This window comes from Balearica regulorum, chromosome 10 (assembly GCF_011004875.1).
Source record: "Balearica regulorum gibbericeps isolate bBalReg1 chromosome 10, bBalReg1.pri, whole genome shotgun sequence".
NCBI lineage: Eukaryota > Metazoa > Chordata > Aves > Gruiformes > Gruidae > Balearica > Balearica regulorum.
The window spans coordinates 9,050,738-9,074,685 of NC_046193.1; the positions used below are offsets into that span (position 1 = coordinate 9,050,738).

At 36.9% G+C, this 23,948-nt stretch overlaps 1 protein-coding gene across 4 annotated transcripts in view; it reads left to right on the plus strand.

Moving 5' to 3' along the window:
* Window positions 1–23,948, plus strand: part of CACNA2D3 (calcium voltage-gated channel auxiliary subunit alpha2delta 3) — a 463,402-nt gene that overhangs the window by 129,447 nt on the left and 310,007 nt on the right. For all 4 annotated transcript variants that reach the window (XR_012837017.1, XM_075761986.1, XM_075761987.1 and 1 more), the window contains exon 4: window positions 11,117–11,176. Coding sequence is in view for 3 of the 4 variants with exons in the window: in XM_075761986.1 (XP_075618101.1) it covers window positions 11,117–11,176 (60 nt within the window). In the remaining variant the exon portion in view is untranslated. The remainder of the gene's footprint in view (window positions 1–11,116; window positions 11,177–23,948) is intronic.

Consider the following 23,948-nt stretch of genomic DNA (forward strand, 5'->3'; position numbering starts at 1 on the left):
GTACTTTTTAGAAGTGCTTTGAAAGTCAGGAGGAAAAATTATTAAGAAAAATGGGAGTATTCTATGAAATGAGTTCCCTAGGTCATAGCAAAATCTAGAAGTGTGTCAAACTTAATGGAAATGAGGTGCCGTGTTGTATATTTTACTTCATTTCCCAAATAAACCAACATATAATAATTAAATGTTGAACATTTCAGTTGATAAAAACTAATTAAGAGGTGCAAGTATAGAAATCTTTTAGTTACTAGGAGAATACAAATTACAAGACTTTTCTCAATAAAAAACAAAACACCCACTGGATTTGAACTCATTACCCTTACAAAGTAAAGCAGATAAGGTTTTGACTATGCAATGCAGCCTTTCCTGTGGGTTTGGGAATTTGCAAATGTTCCTTTAATTACAAGGACAATTTAATATTGTTCTTGAGATAGAGCAAAAAATACTGACTATTATTAAAAAAAGATTTATTAAAAAAAAGACGAAAAAAGGATGGAGTCTGTACCTATACATAGGCTTGTAAGTCTGTATATAAGCATGACTTTGGAAAAGTTGCTTTTGAAAGTTGCTTTTGTAATTAATTCCAGCATCTTCAACAACAATCAAGTCTTCAGAATGATAAAGTACGGTGCAGGAGACCAAAAAAGCTTGGAATTTTATCTTTGAACTAGAGCTGTTTCCAAGAAAGAAACTAAGAAAAATGCTTTGGTTTACTCTTTTAAAAATAATACTGATGTTCTTTTAATTAAGACTCTATAGCACTCCTATGCTTAGGAACCAACTCTTGAAATTGTCAGGGATGTGGCCTTGCCACAAGGTTTTCTTTGAAAATCTATTCCAGCTGGATCAAGTTGTTGTCATTTGGAAACTGCACATAGAGGCACATGGCCATTAGAAACATTACAAAACTGTAAATGAAATCTTCGGAAATTCTTTGCACTGTGATTTTTCAGTACATGGTTGAACAAGACTTTCCGGCAATTGCACCACTAGTTTCTTATGGCTTGAGCCAGCAGCAGGCAGGGGAAACAAAGGCTTCCTCTCCTGAGGCACTGTGCCTTCTAGACCCAGGAGAGAGATTAAGGAGACTTAAGGAGAGAGATTTCTTGTCTCATCTCTCTCCGTGTTCATGTTAGGGTACAGGAAAATGGAAGGGTCAGCAGCTGAGGGAGTTTGTTGATGGATTTAGGAGCGGCTGAGGAAGGTACTGCCACAAGGAGAACAGAGAATGGAGAATGAGATCGTTTAAGGAGACAAAGGGAACAGGATTGGATTGTGCTGGGATTTAGAAATATAAATGGTACAAGATATTCTAGATGGGTTCAATGAGATTGTACAGGGAATAAGGGAAATTGGAAATATAGGTTGGCAGAGTGAGGAATGAGGAGCTATTGGTGGAGACTTGGAAAAGACTGATTGTGAACACGCTTGGCAGTGTGGATGCCAAGGCTGATATGAAGGAGGCAGAATAATTGGTAGGTGCTAGAGAAGAGGTGGAGACTAATATGGAAAACCTTAGCATTGCTGTTTGGGACACTCAATATGAGCTTAATGAGCTCAGGATGTGGAGAGAGGGGTAGGAAAGAAATAGGAGTAGGTCTAGGGCCATGGTCAGATAGGAAAGGAACAGCAGTAAGCCATGGTGATGTTTGAAGGCAGAATTGGGTATGATGCAGCATTGAAGCGGGCCAAAGAATCCCTGTCTGTATAACCTGAGATGTAACGCTATGTCTCGGGTGAATGCAAAATCCATTACTGCTACACATAGAAATGGATACCCTCATCACTGTTAGTGAACACTGCAAAGGTCTTAGATGGTATTTTTTGGTGTTCTAAACAAGCAAAATCATAGAGACAAAATGTACTATAATACAGGGGATTGAAGTCAGAGGCAACTTCGTTCTGGCATTTCCTAACTTAGTTTGGCATTGCATCCATAATACTGTTTGAACTCTTTAACGTAATGTTTTTGTTATAAAATTATAGAAATACAACAATGCTAATACTGATTTATTTAAATTCTCAGGACAGTTATTGTGAGAGATGGAATATTTCCTACGGTATCTTCACTGTGTCCCCATTTTAAACTGGATCCATGTGTTGAAGAGACACTATCCCTTTACTTCATGAAGTCTTTCTTCATATCTTCGCAATAATACTCGGTTTGCCTCAATATCTAGCTTAAAGAATTCCACTTGCAATAGGGAGTTGGGAAGGTTTTACTAGAAAACTGAGTTTGATTTTTTTTTTTTTTTTAAATTTTCCCTTTAATTTAGTCTATCAGCAACTGAAATCCTGACAAACAGTCCAACTGACTTCACTTGAGAGAGTAATACCTACTGTTTTCATGGCTTGGTTTGAAAGCAAAGCCAAGGCTCAGTGTCTTGTGATTGAGTGCTGGGCTAGGCAGCAGAAATAAGTTCCTGCAAACTCTGGAACTGACCTTTGTTTTGAGTAATAAATCGTGAGGATTTTTTGCTGTTGTGTGATAGTAATCTGGTTGGAAACTGGAAGAAGGACAGTATATCATAGCTGATTTTGTTGAGCTAGACCACAAACTGCAAGCTGAATTTGAATTAACTTGAGGGATTGAACCTTAGTGTAGAGGTGAGGAAAAAGCTGAGAGAGGGAACAAAACAAAGACAATTGGTTTCACTTGGTGCTTCTAAATGTGAACAGAAACACCTAGACTAGTCCCAGGACTGCTGTCAGGGCAAAGTGTTGCCTCAAGACTTCTTTCCCCTATTGAGCGAGCATGGGAATATTTCCATTTCTCTTTAGCTCATTCATGTTGCACATATGGTGTGGGATTCATCTCCCTTTACTTCATTCATATAGAGTTAAACATCTAATGAAGAAAAGAGTGAAGGAAAAGCTCCAAAGTTTTTCCCATAACTTATGACCTCTTTTAGAATGGGACAAACTACGCCTTTGGAGTTTCCGTCTCTACCTATGAAGGATGTTCAGTTAACTTGTGTAGAGAGATGATTAGCTTTGAAATAGCTGAGGTTAGGTAAGATGATTCCTACCAAAGGAAAATTTTGCACTAAATGAACTTGCATGAAAACAGTTATCCCAAATCTTTCTTCAGTAATATCTGCCAAGCGTCCAGCAATGGTGTCGAGAGCTGTCAGAGCTGAGGGCAAACTATTTTTGCTCAGACATTGTGTAAGTACTCTGTACTCAAATGCAGACAGACAGTCTGGCATTATCCAAACAGGGTAGTGATTGTGACGGGTAAAGAGTGTGACCCGTGGTAGCTTAAATGCATGGAAAAGATTAATAAATCAGATGTTTTAATCTAGTGATTTCAGTACAGGGGACAGGAGTAAGGTTCATAATGATACTTACAGGTTAGTATTGAATAAATATGTATAAATGTATGTGTACACAGGTGGCTATTTAGATGCATACGCAGACCAGCTTCTCTTGATTTTGGAAGGTGTTTTGCAAAGTAACATTGTAAATATTATTACTTTTTTAAAATTTATGTGGAAGAGAGCAGTCCCAGTTTTGAATTATTCATTGAAAGCCAAACTTTACAAATTGTGTTGCCATGTTGCAAGTGGAATTAAAAGATACATAAAGGTATTTCCTGAGAATTACCCACCCTTGGATGAATGCATGATTGGTGTGGTATGCTGAAGAACCTTCCCCTTGGCTCTGAGGTAGGAGAGGTGGCTGAAGGAACTGGCTGTTGCTGTACCCCAGGCAGGCAAATCCCATTTTAAATAGCCCTGAAACAGCTTTAAGTTGTATCTGCAGTTGAACTGATTCCTCGATGGCTGGGACATATGGAATTAAAAGTGTGGAAGAAAACCTTATTTAGCACATCACTCCCTTCTGCTCTGTGGTAGACATAATAACATGGTAGGAGCAGATTTGATAATCTGCATATTTGGAATCTGATATATTGGCTTTGCACAGCCTTGAGCACAGCAGAACTCAGGACAAGACAAATGTGTTACCTTCTTCATCTGCAGTCTTCCTTCCATACCATGGCAATCTCCAGATGCCACAACTAAATATAGTGTTGACCTAGTTCAGTTAGAAATGCATTTAATTACTCCAGGATTGTCTTAGCCACTGTTACACAACGTGCGAGTTTCACGTACTTTAATCCATTTATGGTTTCATTTCTGTTTGTCCAGCTCTTTGCCAAGCTGAACTCTTTATGTTGCTTCAAAAAACCAGCTAGCAATCTAAAAATGATCAACCTGCCAGTCTTGAATAAATATAAGTGGATAATTGACATTATTTGCAATAATTGCTAGGCTTTTAATTTATTTTTATCTTTTATTTGTAATTTGTGCTTTGTGCTTTGATGTGGCACTGACTGTGACTGAGTGTTGTCTAGTGAGTCGTAGTAGTGGAATTTGATAGTAGGCATAGAGCAGTCATTTTTTTTGTATGGCATTAGTTGCAAGATTGATATCTGTCTTAAGATACAAGCACTAGGAATTCTAATATCAAGGTGACAGGAGTTTTGAGTGTTTCTTAGCCACAGCAACAGCAATTTTAGTGATGTAATTTCTTAGAAAATACCTTGTAGCTGAGGAAAACAGAGTGGGAAATAAAATATGCTGATGGGCTTTCTGAAGAAGCTGTCTGTGTCTCGCTCTACGCACACACACCCCCCCCCCCCCCCCCCCAATCTCAAGGATAACAACAGCCAAATTGCAAGTCCGTTGTCATTGGCCTGTCTAAAAACATGTGTGTTTCTGATGGTAGCACATATTCCTCCAAGGTCACCATCAGTCTCTGATACCTACAGTGCTTCTCTGTTGGTCATGGCGAGCATGTGCAAAGCTATTTGCAATAAAATAGTGAGACCGAGAGGCCTGTTTGCACATCGGTGCATTCATTGCCATGTTATATGATACTGTTTTAGAGCATAGGAAATAATAGGGATACTGATGAACAACATCAAATATTCCCTGTTGGCTTCTTTACCTTCTCCACTAAATGAACTGTGAAAGAAGCAAACCCCAGAGCTCCGATGGAAATAGGGAGGACTTGCGGCAGAATTACCACCCATGCCAGAATATTACCTAAGCTCACATAATGCTAATAAATCTTGTTCTTTCCCAAAACAGCCCAAGCTTTTCAGAAGTTTTCAAAGCACCTGCAGCCTTACAGGTTTCCTGGAATGGAAATCCCTTTTTCACTTCTGAAATGAACCCCAAAACAGGGAAGTCATGGGAAGGTACGTGGGTAATATTTTTAAAGTTTGCTCATCTATTACTGAGTGCTCCCACGTGCACAGCACAGGCTTCTCGTGAAGAAGCCGGTGAAGCAAATTGCTCTGATGATTGAAACACAAGTTCTGGTTTCTCTCCCAGGAATATACTCAACTGCTGAACTATGTTTTAAATAGTTACCTGGCTGCACTGTAGAAAATATTTTTGGCATGTTCACAGCTCAATTACTGTAAATTTTGATTGGAAATTAGATGTTCAAATCAATAGTAAGGTTATTAAAATTGCACCATTTCACCTGAAGAAGGGTAACTATTGGTAATTGTAAGTATTTTCGATATACAGAATACTACTGGTTTTTGCTTGGTAATGTACCAGAAAACTTGCTACAAAATATGAAAAAAATAAGCTGTTACGAACAGGGATTAGTTTTCCTTTATTTTGCTACCTGCTGTCTTTATTTAAAAACTTTGTTTACATTTGATTAAGATACAAATCCCTGTTACAATTCCATACATAGGAGTTTGGGAGACAGGCTTTTAAAGTTAGACAAATCCCTAGTTTTTTTTCCTTACATATTGGATTTATTGTTTTTTTCCAGACAAACTTTCAGTGCAGTATATTCATAGGTTTTCCTTGGGTTTAGACTTTTTGTTATTTTTAATAAGGATGGATTTGAAATTTTTTTTTTTACTTCCCAAACACATCTCAAATCAGCCTTGAAGCTGTATACAAGGCTTGTATAGGAGGTGAACCTCAAACAGATCTGATGCCATGGGAAAATGATGAGAAAGTGTGGGGCTATTTTTTTTTTCTGTTGGCTGAATGCATTCAGATGCTAGGATACAAGAACATCCTACAGGGTTATCTACGCTTTCTTTTAATGACTGTGATATCCCACTGCTCAAAGCAAGGTCAGATTTGGTGGCCCTCGTCAGGCGTTCTCTGGGTTAAATTCTCATAGACCTAAAACGATAATTCTGCATTGCTCAGGACAGTGCGGCAGTAACAGCTCAAACCGGCAAGACTGACATAATGTACTGAAAGGAATGCTAAGGCGTAATCTAGTGAGTTTGGGAAGACTATGTTAGTAGAAGGGCTGCTGACAAGCTCACATTTTTTTAACTGACAGAACTGAAGCTCTGCTGCTTGGTTATTTTTGGAGCAGTGAGGCATAAGCCTGGGACTGAGTAAAGAAGGAGCATCTACAATTGAGAGAGTAGATCGGTCATTTTCTTTTTAAGTACATCACAATATAGGAGGGGTTTTTTTCTATTTTGAAATGAAATTTTATCATATTGATATTATGGAATATAAACTATTAATGTTATGGACTGAGATAGTATCAGTACCTAGTTGATGCTAGTTATAATTAAGGTAGTGCAGTCTTCTATCCTTTTTTGAAATTTGTAGCCGTTTGGTTTGGACAAGAGCAATTTTTAGCGACATATCTGGATTTATGTGTAGCAGTTGGTTTATCTTAGACAAATAGAAAAGAAACAATGAAATATAAATGTGCTTCTTAAAGATTTGATAGCTGAAAAGAGGGAAGGACATAAATTCAGTCAGCATTTACGGATAAAGGTTAGTGACCCTCTACAGTTCAGGAGTTCAGAAACTGTTTCAAACTTTTTGATACTTATGAATTTATTTAATCTAACCTCAAAATGGGATTCTAATGAAAAAGAATCATTGAAAATTAAGCTGAAACCCTTAAAAGGCACATAGAAAGAGAAAAGATCTTCTCAGAACCTAAAATAGGTATCCTATGTTCTCGATGTTCATGTGATGGTTTGTCCTTGAAGTTGTTCTTTGTTTATTTTCACCTTTCTGCCCACCTGTTCCATTTTCCCTTTACTGTCTCTTGAATTCTTTTTTTCCCTCATCCATTCTGTTTCATTCACTTTTCCTTTGCTATCTCTATCACAACCTAACTTGAATGAGAATTTATCTGGCAATATCAGTTCCCTGAAATTAAAATATCATTTCTCAAGAAAATTACCCTATTCAGAAATAGCTCAGTGATTTACATATTCTAAAACATTATTGAGAGGAAGCAAACATTTCTTTTTCTTCTCTCAGCATTCTCTACATTATCTGTGATACTAGCATTGCTAAAAATACCAAACTTTGTGTTTTGGTGACCATTTTGGGGTTTTTTGGGTGTCATATTTGTTCCATCTCCTGGCTCGTGTCCCATTTTTACCCATGCTGCATTGTGATATGCTGGATAAGTCAGTTAATCTTCCTCATATTTAGACATATTGGGAAAGTTATAAGGATTAGTTCCTTAACTGGGGGAACCTCATTTGAACTAATGCCATAGAATGTGAAAATTTTATCTAAAGATTTTATGCTGCCCTTGACTTGTCTGTGCATGCATACCCAAACACCTTTCCACACGCAGAGCTAAATACTCCTCAAATATAGACCCTTAAATGGTGTAACCACGCTCACTCAATGTTCGTAATTCATTCCATGTAAATGCATATAGAAAACTCACAATTCCCTTGAGGATAACCACAGCTTGGTAAGCATTTACTTGCTACAGCAATGATTTTAGAGCGTGTTTACTAAAATGAAAATATATTGGCATTTGTATTAAGAGTGTCATTATAAACTATTAAATTAAAATCGCTAATCATGCTAATGTTGAGAACAATTGCTAGATAACTGTTCAGTCATTAAAATATTTTAAAAGGGATTTTTGGCCTCAATATAAAAATGTTGCAGTATTACATGTGGTTTTTATATTTTTGCCTCCAGAGTGTTAAGGAATTTCTTGCATCATGCTTCATCCCTTTAGGGAACTTTTTTTTTTTTTTTTTTTAAAAACCAAACAAAAAAACCACCAAACCACCCCCACCACCCCCAAATCAACAAAAAATCCCAAACATTTGTATACAATTTCTGCATTCTGGTATCATCTGTGTATATCCACTAATAGGTCATTTTGTGGATTTAGGCTTATTACTAGCTTACCTGTTCTGTAGCTCTCCCAGATTTCTCACAGTCTCCTTCATAATGGTGTTGAGATATTTTAAAGCAAACCATGGTTAAGGACTGTCACACAGAAAATGCAGCATATGCTTGTGTTGTCTATGTACCAAAATTTTAATTTTTTTATTAGATCTGTGAGGGTGAAGCACATAGTGTGCATGTTTGTGCCTACGTGTTCAAGGAAGAATACATGTCGGTAGATGATTTGTTTTTTGGTTGTTCTGTTTCTTGTAGACAATGTTGCTTAGATGTAGGTAACTTTTTATTTAAGAGCAGATGTAACAACTGAAATCTTAATGAATAAATCAATAAAGTACCAATCAGTACTTTTCATTTCTGAGCTGCCCTCCTTACCAGATGTTTCTACTATTACCCATCTTATGCTTCTCTAGCTATTTCTTATGTGGAGGGATAAATCTTAGTTTAAATTTATTTCAGTGAAGCAAAAATGTAATTGAAACACATTGGGATCAATACAAACTATATAAGAAGCCATGAATTATTTTTCTAGCCCACTAGGTACTAATATGTAGGCACTGGTATCTCATGAAATACAATAATAATTTGTCTTCCGGTAACTAAGTATTTCAGCCCAGAAAGAAAAACATGTTTCTCTTTTTCCTTTATTAATTTCTGTATGAAGAATTGTTTTGACCTTTCTTTTACTTTTTTTCCCTCTCAAACTCATCACAGTCATGATCTTTTGTATTAGATGTGCACAGAGTAGTAATGCAACTATGGTTTTAAATTAAGGAGTACACACCTGTAGAAATGCATTGAATTAGAGTAGTTATTTTACATAAAATGCCTTTTTCATACTTGAAAAATGAGGGCTAGGTTTGTAAAATACTTTCAGCAAGTCACATGCTAAGGATGGACTTCTGAGACCATTCAAATTTTTAAGAATCTATTTCAGGCGCTGTGAAACTTCTTCCTTAGAATAGTCAATTTGTGCTACTTTTTAAAAATTCTAAATGCAAAATAATTCTGGCTCAAATTAATGTTTGATAACCTTTCAAATTGCAAGGTCTGTTATTACTACTATTCATACAGCACAGGAGCAGTAGGAACAATTCCATAGAACGTCATTGTTTCATTTGAAATACCTTTTCATGGCTTCCCCTGACGTATCCTGTTGCGATGCATCATTAGTTGCTGGGTTCTTTCACCCCTGTACGTGTGGGTGGGAAGGTGAGCTGGTACATTTTTCGGTTCAGTTCTGGTTTGATTTGCCCGGTGTTGGAACCATTTCAGTTCGATTCCAGTTTAGGTCAAAAGGGTTCACTACGACCAGCTGGGTTTACATGGGACAAGAGTTTTAAAGGCGGAAACAGTCAAACGACAGGGATGCGCGCACAGCACGGGGCTCTGGGAAGGTGGACTTTATCTGTTCTCTCTTGCTCGTCTGTCAACATAGGCATTGGTGTTTCCAGTTTTTAATCAAATCTTTGAGATTTGCAACTCTGCACTAAAGAAAAAGGTATGGAAAAACCTCCCTGCTGGGCTCTGCAGGGAAGATGCAGAAGCCCAGCAGAGGACTGAGGGTTTAGTGAGGTTTGTGCTCACGCGTGGGTAAGCTTCACGATGAGACAGAGATGAGGAAGGAGAGGCTGTGACGTGCTGCTCTTTGCAGACCTGGGTGAACACAAATGCTCCCTGTAACCAACGTAGTTCTGCTTTAAACTGTCAAGGGTTTGTTGAACCATTTGTTCTGAACTGGCAACCTGAAATATTTTTCTTGCTTCAGTTTCCATTATAGTTCAAATGGTATAGCAATCAATGTGAATTCCGATTCCGTCTTGATTTATATCCAAAGACTTGATAAAAGTGCATACAGTTCTGAAAAGGGACGCAAACATGCGCGTGGCTGTCCTCTCCGTGTATCATGAGCGAGAGCCTGGAGCTCACTTGCTTCATGATACAAAATGTTGGAAAATCTACATGTGTCCCAGTGTCCGATAGATCAAAGAAAATAAAAGTAATATATTGAGTATTCTGTGACAGTTCATTCTTTGATTAATTTTGAGTTGTGCATATGTGAATGTTCAGGTAGCTTAAATAAAAACTAGGAGTTACTTCCATATTTAAAATATTTAGAACTATAAAGAACCCTGAATAACAACTTAGAAGGATTATAATGTCTCTTCATGATAGAATGTCTGCAGCAAACCTCTATATGAATTAAATTTTTCAAGTAGCTGTGTTCTAGTGCTAGCCCTTTTTTTCCTTCATTTGATATGTAAGGAACAAGAACTACTACAGGGAGTTTTGGGTATTATTAAGAGGAAAAAAAAGTACTACTGAATTGCTGTAATTCAGAAAAATATTTCTTCTGTAATTCCAGAAAAATCTTCTTGCAATTATGCATCAGGTTAAGGTAGTATGTACAACACTTCAAATCTGCTGAGTAAACAAACCTAGTCTCTATTTTTCTAATCTTTTATATTTGATGTATTATTTTGAAATTCCTTTTTATTTCAGTTGCTTGCAATCACATGCATTATTAGGAAATACTCCCTATTTTAATTTAAAGAACATTTCAGCAGGGTTTCTATGTGCAAACTAAGGTCCCATGTGAAAGTAACTTTATTTTGTCGTCTTTCAAAAACCAGTATTGGAATGGGAGCTGCAGTATGCTGAGTACTAGTGGAAAAAATAGCTTTATTTATTTATTTATTAGTAGTTGAGCTGTTTTGAGAGTTTTGTACCACCTATCATGGATGATGAAGGTTTAAAAAACTTGATCATTTTTCTTTTAATCCAGATCATTTATTTCTATTCTATGAAGTATCATGGCAGATATCATGTGTTGACAATGAATTACGCAATTATCAATCTCTGTTGTTATACTGGAAGGAACACTTGGATTTAAAGACGTTATCCATTATTTTAAAAATACACTTTTTTTTTCTTTTTTTCAGCGTCTTGTTGAAGCTGCAGAAGATGCTTACCTGAAACATGAGTTTGATGCTGACTTACAGGTAATTAATAATTATTTTCATAAATATTAATCAATAGAGTATAATATAACAGTTTATACAATAGCTTACTTGAAGAACTGCTGTAGAAAGCTGAGGATGTGAGTAATAGAAGGATGTTGATTACAGAAAATGGAATTAATGAAAGCTGGCTCAGTATTTTGACAGGTTACACATTTAGCAGTTGTGAGTTGGGAGACCAAGCAGGTGGATTTTACTCTTTTAGAGATTTCATTTAAATTCCCTGCATGTCTGCTTAGGTCAAGATTTTTAAACGTGGTAATTAGCAGCATGTTTCATTGTTGCAGTGTACTGGCAAGGAATTGTTCCATAGAGAGTTAAATGTGCAGATGGGGTGGGACCCACAGGGATGGGATTAGTATGACCTTGATTTGTGCAAATGGTTTGCATTTGGGTCTGAGTCGAGAGCAGACACAGTTTTTGCCCTTACCTAGAAGCCCTCCGAGCCGTACCGTTACTGGCTCAAGACGTTGCCTTTAGGAATAACATGGGAGGGAGAAGCACTGTGGCAGCTCACGGTTAAAAAATGCTTAAAAGAAAAACCTTTGCTACTTTTGCTTAAATAAGACACATAATTAAAAAAACAGGTTAATTTAGAAACCAAGTAATCTAATCTAAAATGGAAAGTTTAATGGAAACTGTTACTCAATACTTAAATGACTAAAACCCTCCTTACCTGTAATGAATTCCTACATCCTTGGTTTCCTGAATGCCATGTAAGGTGGAGTTTTGTTTACTTTGTCCCTAGCTATCTAGATTTAATTTTAAAACCTTCTGTGAATATTTGCCATATGTCCATTTAAATTTTGAGCTTAAGCATTAAGGGAAACAGAGACTTTTTCCATAGACTTTTTCCCATACATGTATCTAAGAAATGCACAGATCTGCAAGTTCTATTTTCAGATTTCACTATGGTTACTTCAGTAATCACAAAACATTTTATTTTAATAAAAGTATGATGCAAATTACTGATTTCTGTGCAGAAAGGGAAAGAGAAAGTGAACTTTTCCGAGCTAAGGATAAAAAAATAGAGTTTAGAAGGCTACGATACTGAGATCTGTCAGCCCATGTTGGAGTAAGGATAAAATGAGCACATTGAAAGTGATAATTGATATTATTGTTGTATTCGATGAATGCCTGGCTTCTGTATTCAAATGCTGTAGAGTTCTATTACTTTCCAGCCTTGCAGAGGTGAGCTACATTTTATTTTTTTGAACTTTAAGCCTTGGCGAAATAGGAGCTATTGTCTGAATAAATCAGAAATGCACTTCATAGAAGATTTTTTAGAGGGCTACAGTAAGTGCTTCTTCACCGCAGGATAGTTCTCACTTTGACAAAGTCCTTCATTTGCTGAGGCTTTGAAGATATTAACACTTTCAGGAAGCCAGTTAAAAGCCGTTTGTGTCAGCAGCATTAACAGGACAATCAAATCTTTGTGTAGGGCTCCGTTGTTTATTACTGTCACGGTCCATTAAAGCTAATCAATTGTTAATCTCGGTGTCAGCGACCCCTTTGCAACCCTTGCTGGGTGATTGTTGTTCTTTATCAAAAATCTCATCATACCATCTGCTCAATATAAAATAATGGCCAGAATGATTTGATAGTGTACATTCAAGTGGAGGAGGACAGCAGGCTGATATAATACACAGTGTATATAATTCTGCTACCAAAGAGGAATTTTTTTGGTGTTTGTATTGCTTTGGCCGATGTGTGGAAGATAGGATTAAATGCTTTGAATTAGTGGTATGTGCCACAGCACCAGTCTGCGCTCTTTGTGCTCAGATATTCTGGAAATTCAGAAAGCACATAAAGAAAGTGCTTTTGTGCTTTTTATTGGTCAAACATCATCTTCTATGTCTTGAGGACAGTATAGATAATATTGTGTCAGTACATAAAAATGATATAAGGGAGAAATAAAATTATATTAATATTTTTATTGACTGTGAAAAAACACCAATTTAAAAAAAAAATAACTGGAAGAGTTCATTTTTTAGACTGCTGGTATTCTCTTCAGCAATGCTGAAACTATATTATTTGGTTAGGCTAGACCTGATCCCTTCTGGGCGTTTTTCTTAGTAATGTTATTAGTTTTGTCCTTAGTTATTCTATAGGTATTCTAATCAATATTCTGTAATGCTGTATAATGGTCTAAGCACTGAACTGTCTATCCCTGGACCCAATCTATTGGCACCACTAATAAAAATCTTGTAGTTATAAACATAAATAAAATTCCCAGTGAATTGAAAGAAATAAATCAAAATGGGTGATATGATGTTTAACTCATCAGCGTTATATATTGCATGTTTGAGTAATGGCCAAAGTAAGAATCTGTGAGAGCTGACTGTAAAGATTTACCCTGCAGTATTTGGGCTTTGGGAGATTCTTTTTTTTTGTCAGGGATGTGAACCAAGAGCTGCAGTTTTAGCAAGTTATGAGGAAATAACCTTCTAAATGTTACTTATATTTGAACTTTTAACACAGGTTTTCTCACCTGGTGGGTATGGTTTCAAGCTATTCTGTGTTATTAAAGACTCATTTCAAGTTGTTGCTAAGTAGAGTTACTACGTTTAATCGTGCCTGTTAGTGTGTTTGGGGATATAAGATTAATTTACCATTTGTATTGCCATAACAAGTTGTCTTGTCACGGTATTTCCATAGGCTTAAAGAGTAGCTCATCTTGCTTTATACGGGATACTGTCTCTGTGCTTGCCTCTGTTTAAAATGCAGTAATTCCTCTTGACTCTGTGGCTTTAATATGATTTAAAAAAAGAAAAAATATATAGGGGCCAACTGCCAAGCATAGACCCAGCAAGAGTATTGGATGTTACAGGTTTTGAAGTGATTCTATAACCATCCTGTAGTTTTGTTGACTTAATTGTTTGCCAGAGAAAAATGTTTGGGGAGAGATAAAAAAGAGAGTAACATCTTCTGTTAGGAGATGATCTATTAAAAACAAATTTCAAAGAATTTATTATCATTGTTGTTAACTGAAATTTGGCCTCCTGATCACTTCCTTTCTGCTTGGGGATGTGTTTCCTAAGATATAAACTGCCTTGTGATGATTCACAGAAACACCGTGGTGGAGTTTGTGTTCAGGCCCTTGGAAGAGGCTCCGAGTGGAAAACTCTTCCCTGAAGCTGTCATAAAAAATAATAATAATAAAAAAAATTCTTCACAGAAAGGGTTATTAATCATTGGAACAGGCTGCCCTGGGAAGTGGTGGAGTCACCATCCCTGGAGGTATTTAAAAGACATGTAGTTGTGGCGCTTTGGGACAGGGTTTAGTGGTGGACTTGGCAGTGCTGGGTTAGCGGTTGGACTCGATGATCTTAAAGGTCTTTTCCAACCAAAACAATTGTATGATTTTATATATCTAAGAATTTGTTGCATATGGAGCCGATACAACCACACAGGTTTAGAGGCTTTCTCCTCCCACCACGTTTCTTCAAACCACTAGAAACTGGACAGATTTTGTTGTGTAAAAATAGACCAATGTGATACCCAACTGCTCTTTTTATGCCGTTACTGGCGAGGAGGTAAAGCACACTTAAACTGCGGTCGTGTGGTCTGCACTGGCACCCGAGTCCTCTACGATCTCATGCTATTTATGTGATTGTGTCTGAGCTCTTAGGATAGAAATGTATCGAGTATTGGTACCAACTGAACAGAGTGAGGATAAGATCTCTTACAGTGTTGTATTATTTCTGGTTTTCAATACTCTCAGGAGGTGGCTGGAGTTTGCAATGGAGCAGTAAAAGTAACTTGCACTTTGCTTTTTACAAACTTGAAAACATCCCCAAATTTAAGATTGGTAAAGATTTATAATGCTTGGTTCCTGCCCAGTTTCCGTACCTCTGACCCCAAGGACAGGAGGAAGTCATACAAAATTTTGTTATGGCTACTGGTTCATTTGCTGAATGGTTTCATTCTACACGCACATTTGCAGGGTAGTTCTTTTATTTTCTCTGTGTTAATTAAGTTCATTAGTTCACTCGCCTTACATTCCAGCTGAGTTTTCTCTGCGTGCGTGCGATGTGATAATGAAAAAGCAAGGCTATTCCTTTTTAATAGAATCAAGGCTAGTGTCACCTGAATTACTAGATGTTTTCTTTTCAGATTGTTGTAGTTTCACTTTCTACAGAGCATAGGAGAAGTTCAAGTGCCAATACTTTAAGATGGTTGACATTATTTCAGTTTTATGTCACAAGGCTAGAAGAGGATTAATCAAATAGCTTTTAGGAAAGGATTACTTTCTTTTAAGAATACTCTTAAAGTTAATTTAGTGGGATAAAAAAGGAATAATGGTATAAGGCTGGTTTTCATTATTCATTTTTTCAGATCTATAACATATGGCTGAGTCTTAAAGAAGAGGTTTTCAAAACTATACCAGAGTTAGGTCCTGTCTGCCAGATTTTGCTGGCTGTTAACTCCTCATTGCATTTCGTGTCCTTGAATCTCTCATCCTTACTCTTAGACTATATATGTTGGCTATAGAAAAACATCTTGTGAGATCAGCAGACGGATAGTTTAGGATTTTCCAATGGTTTACATAGGTGAACCATGTACTTTTTAAGGCATATTTAATGATTTTTTGAAAGTCTACAAAAGGTGAGACTTCAGAGGTTTAAGGAGAAAAACGCAAATAGCAGAAGAGGGGTGGGGAACAGAATTAGTCCAGTTCATAAACTCTATAGCTTCTGGGTCTAATCCTTCAACTCTTATTATTATTAGATAGCTTGTTGTTGTCTTTTGAGGGGAGCTACCTGAATTTTAGTAATTTTGAAATTCAACTGCTAGATATAGAGTTTAAATATAGACATAAAAGTGTAACTTAAATTGCTGCCACTTTTTAAAAAATTCTGACATAAATGTTTATTTAGTATAATGATACCATGCAAAAATTTTTAATGATGGATTGTTAAATGCTTAGGTGTTTGATTAAATTTTAACCAAATAGATGGTAATTACGTTGATATCAGTTTCTGGAAAATACAAGGATAAAAAATAATTGAGAATAGCTATTCTACATAATTTTATTAAACTCCTATTGTAACAAGTGCATTACTTTCATGTTAGTATTTCACAAAAGTCTGTTTGCATATTTATTATCTCACTAATTTTGAATGAGGCACATAATAACTAGATTTACAATCTATTGGTATTAATATTTTTCTGACAGAATAATGTCCACAAGACTGAAGTCAGCTCTTGAAGGGTCCTGGACATCCACGATGGAAAACGAAGTCTGTTGGACTTCGAGCACTCCAAACCAACGACTGAAATGACTTTTTGAAAAGTGCATTTAAAATAGCAGTGGAGCATCTGAAGTTTGATGTGCTTCATGGATTATTTATCCAAGCTGTTTACTTTCTAAATCAGAAATCAATCTTTCTAAACTCCCAGCCTGGAAACCTAATATGAGTTTTGACAGCCTAAATTTCTTTTTAGACTTTGCAATATTTTGCAGCCCAAAGTGCTCTCAGCGGTACTTGGACGGGATACGAACAGTGTACCTGTAGCTTGTCAGAAGGCACTGTTAACTGTTCACAGCACTTTGCAACTCGTGCAGAAGTAGCTACAAACCCTGGAAACGTTATAGTTTATTCAGTTGTAAAATCTGACTCTGGAGCTCTTTTCTGCGAGGTGCCTCACACAGAACCTGCTCTCTGAAGCGGTTTGTCTTGGTGTTCCTCTAACGCTTGTGATGCTGCGACAGGTTCTGCTGTCTGGTTATGTGCATTCAACGGAAGGCGTGCTTTGGGTACAGCTATGATGTAGAAATGCTTCAAGGACCTGCAGAAATCTTGTTGTTACTGACTTTTCTGAACAGTTTGGAGTTTTCAGTACTGATCAAAATATAAGAGAGATCAAGGAAAGACAGGAAGCACAGAAATTGGACCGTTGTTAAAAAGCAACAGCAAAGCCCCAACTCTTAAGGATTGCACTGCGGTTTGAGGGCTAAGAGGAAGGCAAGAGGGAATAGAAGCATGAGCATCTAGTGTATTAGTGAACTACAAGGCACAACAGGAGACATTTAAATGATAAAAACATCTGTTAGTCTATTTGGTTTTAGGTTTTCCTTTGTTATTTTTTTTCTTTCAGAAAATACTTCTATATTTTTTTCTGAAGGAAAAAAAAAGCTTCAGCTTTGCTGTTCTTACTTTAAGATTATTCCTGTTGAGCTCAAATTAAGAACTTCTCAACCACTCTAAAACCAGAACTGACTTCTAGATTTTTAGCTCTAAGCATAAGCCCTTTCAGTGGAGAGCACTTTAGCTTGTCTACTCTTTCCTATTTATTTGCTGAAGTTGGTAAGAGGAAATCTGAAATTACTATGGAACTATCGAGACATCAGTGAATTCAGAGGTTATTGGCTAAGAATTCTCTAGAATTGATGCACATGTGAGGTAGGCTTCAGAGGAAGACTTTCACATTGCTTTCACTCTGCATGTACAGCAGAGATTAAGTACCAGACAGGGACCGTACAGAGAAAGAGGGGCCGTGCACCTTTTGGGTTATTTTAATCTCCAAGCTTTTATCTGTTTTCTGCCTCTGTGGTAAGTGAACAGTGAAGAGAACAAGGTTTTATGGAGCCAGAAATACAGAAAAACGGCTAACAATATTTTAGTTCATCTTCTAATGGTGAAGATGAGCTTCTTAATTAGTCTTTTCACTTTGGAGTCTTGTAGAATTTTTTTTGAGTATTGATGGAAATTTTTGGCTTTTTAAGACAATTATGACCAGTGGATAATTTTCATTATTTTCCCCCCTTCCACATGTGTATCTTTCTAAGAATATCTAAGTCCTCTTGCTACAAACAAATCAAATGTCAATTACTAGAACTATTTTATTTTTATGTATGTTCATAACTTCTGTTGGCAAGGAGTGAGTTTGATAGTTAAGCACAGAAATGCAGAGTTTGATTCACTGTCTCAGAAGCAGAGATACAGGAGATGATTTTGCAACAAATGCATAATTTCTCCGCTGTAAATAATTGTTTGGCATTTTGGTGCCATTCTGTCCTATATAAGGGAGCCATCAAAAAAGAACAGTAATTCTCTCCCTGTTTAGTTCAATGACCTTTCTACTGAACGGGGCTCGAGAGCAAAGGAGCTGGCAGTTATGGTCTGAATTTGCTATTGCAAATAATGTGTTTTGCTTCTGAGAAAGTTTGGTACGGAGTTCGAGATTCATTCTTCTGACTGCAGTTCTAGGACTTATCCTTTTGGTACCCTTAAGAGGTTAGACACATCGAAGAGCTACCAGAAATAGTGTTCAGACGGTTCTGAATTTATTCCTGCCTACCTCTCTTGTGATAGCAATTGTTCTCTGAAGTGTGTGCTGAAGAGCACACTATAAATTCATTTCTACCCATTGAATACGGACATGGTGCTTTTGCCTGGTGGTGTCTGCTGTAAATAATTACAGAAATCTGAAACCTAGAATTGTCAAAGAACTGTATGACTGAGCAGATGATTTTGTCTTCCTGAGATTTTTTCCTTTTATATTTCTTTGTCCCTTTATTATATTTGCTTGCTACCAGAAATGAGAAGGAAATATCTATCTTGTCCCGAGTGTTTTCAGAATTTCAAGTTCTCCAATTAAACACCGAGATAGCCCAAAGCTTTTCCTGAGCAAGAGAGACCCCTGCTTTGGCACAACTCATAATCAAATAGGTGGGGCTCTCAGTTATGATATGAGAAGCCTGTTCAAGTTGCTTCTCTAGTGAATATTCAAATTATTTATATGATGTGAAACAACTGTAGCAGAAGAGTTTGTGAGACACTCAGCTCAGAAAATTCTGATGGATGAGGCAGTTGCCTTGGATCTCAGAAACCCTGGTCTGAGTTTCTGTTCTGCTTGATGGATTCAGAGGATGGATTTGTACTGCAGTGTAAGGCTTGCCCTCTCTGGCACAATTCGGGGGGGGGGGGGGGGGGGGGGGGGAGTATTTTCCAAAACTAAGATGACTCACAGGTCAGGTCTAACTAACAAGATGGAACAGAAAGTATTTATATATAATACACATATACAGTTTTTCCTTTCCCATGCTGAAATCATTAAGTATTTCCAGGTTGCTTTTTTTTTAGTGCTTTTCATAAGCATCTTATAAGAATTAGAGACATGTTTAAAAGAAATAAAAGCTGAGATTCTTGCGTATTCATGGGTTAAGGTTATAAGTAAAACAGAAATTCTCATTAGAATAGTGGTAAAACTTGGTGTTTGCAACACGGAATTCTTTCTTTTATTGTTTTTACAAGACAACTCTTTAACTTATTCCAATAGAACAGATAGAGGAATAAGCTAGTATTGTTCAGATAAAGGGATAATGATGTACTAGAAGGAGCCAGTCATATGAAAACAGGTATGTTCACTTTCAAGTAGGAAAAAAAAGAAAGACACATTATGAAATGAACTTTTAGGAGGAAATCAATAACAATACTTAATGCCGCAGCCTTAAAATTATATCAAGCTGGGAGTTGGTATAAGCTCGCAAGAACTTCACTTGAGGCTTCAAAAAAATTTCCTCTTTCAAAATGCCTAGCACTCCTTCCAAAAATGCCCAAACCAGAACAGCCGGTGCCAATGTGATAGCCTTTCCACAGAGTCAAAATAACATGTGAGCCACTCATGCTGCAATTTATCATTGAGAAGTCAGCAACTTTCCTGAAATGCAACTGCATTTCAAAGCAGACTGTCGCTTGGGAAGATGAGCACCTCCTGGACAGCAGGAGGTCCGGGCAGAGATGCAAGAGCAGGCAGAACAAGTGGAAGGAAGCAAAGGGAAGCTGAGGTTTGTGAAAGGAAGGCTGTGGAGGATGCAGGAGAAAGCAGAAACAGTGCAATAAAAGGTTAGGTGTCAGAAGGCTGGAGAAGGAGAAATAACTAAAGACTGTGTAAAGGCAAAGCTGTTAAGTGTTAATATCTTTGTGTTTTAAGAGTATTGACAGTAATCTTTTTGCAACTCTCTCTAAAACCATTACCTTTGCTTATAGTAAGGCTAAAATAGAGAAACCATTTTCAGCTACTTAAAAAAAAAAAAAGTCTAAAACCTCTCTCCTCCATCCTCTTCTGTGTCAGGTGAAGGACGTAAACTTCATTATAAAACAAAAGAAACCTTAAGAGAGAATAAGAGTAGATAACATTCAAATACCTTTTAAACATGGGTTTCAGAGAAGTTTGGCAAAACAAGTATGCACAGGGAGCGAGGGAGGAACGCTGCACAGGAGATGAGGAAAAATATCACGACATTATTGAAAAAACCTACGTTCCCTGAGATTGCCGTAAACCCCAGAGAAACTCGTTTTATCATTGTCAGAGCAGACAGAGATGATGCATTTAAAAACGTGTCTCTAGCGCGTGTTTATGGGACTATCAATTTCCACTTCTAACTGACCAAGAAAGCAGCTAAAGAGCCAGAGAAAAGGACAGATGACGGCACAAAATGAAGTCAGAGTTGCCAATGTTAATGTTTGGCGTATTGGTGAGAGCAAACAGGAACTCCAGGTTAAAAATCACTTCGTAGTGGGCAGTTGTTTGACTTGCTTGTCGAGACTTGTGGCTTAGAAATTAGTGATCGTCCCTCTCTCAGAAATAAAAGAGACCTTGTTGCCTTCTGAAAACACTTTCTAATTAGCTTTTAATTTTCTGCTGCAGAAAAGGTCAGCTACTCGGTGGCTTGAACTCTGAGCCCTGTGCCTTTATCTGCCTAGCAGCAGCTCTGCCCTCAGCACCGAGGGTTTCGCACTGGGAGTCAGGTTGACTTGCATGCTCCTTTAGTCCTGTCAGGACCTTGGTGAACGCTTTAACAAAACGACTCTCCTTGGTTTAAGCGATGCTGAAGGAAAGTGACAGTTCTGAGGATTTTGATTCTATCAAGCTTCATTTTGAAAAATGCTGCTCTGGCTTAGCTTTCCTTTATCCCTTGATATTCAGTACATATCAGACAGCACAAGGAGGAGGTGATGTACCGCGAGTGGTGTTTTCTGATTTGTTAAGCCTTCTACACCAAAGATACACAGCACAGGCTATCATCAAAGCTGTGTGTTTGAGATGTGTGTTTTGCCAGAATCGCATGCTTTCCGAACGATCTGGAAAGTATACTTTAAAGAATCTATCTGAAACATCTTTTTAATTCTGTAGGTACTTGTACCTATTTTGTGTGTACATTTAGTTTCTGATATGTTGAAAGGATGAGATGCTAAGGTGCTTAGAGGAGCAGGCAGTGCTGGAGTTAATGTTTTTATTTATAAGGCTCATTGGTCAATGATACTGAGCTTTCCTCCAGGAAAAAAAGATCCTTAATTCAGTCTTGCAAAATTCAATGCCCTATTGTTCTCACTTTTCTGAAGTCACTGTTTATAACATTGCTCTCCTCTCCCCTCTAAGGAATAATATAATTTATTGGAGCAGTTCATTCATAGTCTATGTGATATCTATCTTTTGGGACAGAGATACCTTTTGCATGATGTACGCACTGTTAGCTTCAAACTCTTCCTGTTTGCTTTATGTGAAAGGGTTTGTAATCAAGAATATTTATGCATCCTGGTACCCAATTGTGCTGTGCTTGCTGTTTTCTGCTCTTCGTAGAAAATTAAACTTTTTTTTCTTTTTGGCTCACACCTACCTGAAAAGCAAAAGATTTTAGAATATTACCCTATGGATTTATGATTACTAGGCAGATAGCCAGTAATAAGCAGTGATATCTGATACTACAGCCCAGACATTTTCTGCTTTTTTCCACCTTTTTCCTATTATCTTTAGGTTTAATAAACTATAAATGGTAGAAATAAATGGCAGACCATCTTTTCTCTTTGTGCCTTTTTTTTTTTTTTTTTGGAGGTGCTTGGTGATGAGATTAAGTTTTAAAGGTCATATATTCTTCCAACCTGGTATTTAGGAATAGGCAAATTACTGAAAAGGGTGGAAGCAATCTAGGTTTATTCATTTTTGTGGAAGAGCAGCTTTCTTGCTACACAACAATAATTTTAAATGGAAATAACAGTATTATAGATAAAGATTTAATGAATATATATGAGAAAGGCAAGATAGAAGTCACTAAGCAGTTCATAGCTTTAGATGAGGTCACATTTCTGACTTGTGTAGTATGAAAGTGAGTAAATCTTAGATGATCATAGTGGAAATATTTCCAGGCTATTGTACATACTGCTTATTGTAGGAAAAAAGTTGCTTTCTTGCCTTTGGCTTATAAGAAAGATATTGAGTGAAAACCAGCTACATTCGTACCTTAACATTTCAATTGTGTGTATTGTTTCTTTGTTTCTGAATCTCACGTAATTGCTGACTACAGAATGAAAATACCAAGCTCATTATTTCAATCCTAAGATACAACTTGCTTTAGACTTATGCTTTGTCTCTAATTGTAGTGTCTGTGTGTTGAGCTTCATTAACTTGAAACAGAAGGAGCCCCTGCTTTTGTGTTGAAGTTAATTAAAGCTGGTAATGATTATTGTCTGAAAATTTTCTGGGTTCAAGTAGGTTATTTTGCCTCTGCCTCTATTTTCACGCATCGTTTCATCAATCATGTGGTTGGTCGATTCATAATATGCAGGATTTGTCTGAATTCAGTGAGCTATGGGGGGTTTTATCATAAAAATATGCTTGCGTTTTTGTTTAGTGATTAATTGAAAGCTCCTGCTTGTGAAATAGTCACCAGTGACCTTTAAACTCAGATTTTTTGAAAATTATTTGGAAAAATAAAACCAATTATTTTTCCCTGAATAATAGGTAATAGCACAAAACACAATAGCTAGATCACTGTCAAGGGCCACAGTTAATGGCTTTCAGGTCTTTGTAGTATAAAAATTGAAAATTTCAAAATATGACAATTGTATGATGATGTGTAAAAACTTCACACTTAGAAGTACAGTCTTCTGAGCCGGACTCTATGTACTAGTACAGTTTTGACCATGACTGACAGTATGATATAATTCTGCATATTTATATGGATATATAGTTTAACATTAATGTTTTAATACTATCAGAGTTCTGCATTTCAGCGTTATGTATAGTGCCTGATGTGCACATCTTTATCACTGGTTTTGTGGGTCATGCTGTGGGAGCTGTTCTGCTTAAAAAAAAAAACAAAACCAACCCAAAACCAACTCCTGCTGAAAGACCATGTCTAAGATCAGGCCCAGGGGTATTGCAGCAAAGTGCAATGGATAAATAGATGAACAGATGAAATAAAAGTAGAGGATGTACTTGCCTATGGGAAAAGCTTGAAAAAAGTGATGGTATGTTCCTTGAAAAATCATAGAGGCCAAGTTTAAATAAGTGTTTTGTTTGCAGTTCATTAAAAAACCAAACATTAAAATAACAGTTATTTGATTTAATGTTACGTTTTATGTGTTTCATATTTCAGATTTAAAGTAACAGCTATATAGCTAAAGCTTTTGGACTATTCAATTTAGATGTATAAAAAAAGAACTTGAAGTCTTATTCTGCATCCAGTTAGCTTTTTGAAATGAGGAGCATGTGTTCAGAGAAATATTACTGTGGATCCAAAATGTGCCTATCGAAGATATTAGTGAAAGGTTTAATGGACATTCTGTGCCTGTGTGAAGCTCCTGCTGACAAAGTCAGCTCAAGGGCTTTCAGCATCGTATGCAAAACTGAATTTTGCAGCAAAGAAGGGTTGAGCTGGGATGTGTGGGTTATGTCGGAAGGGACAGCGGAGGTTTCGGGTATAGAGCTGGCACCTGAGGTTGTGAAAGGCTGTGGGAGGTCTTGC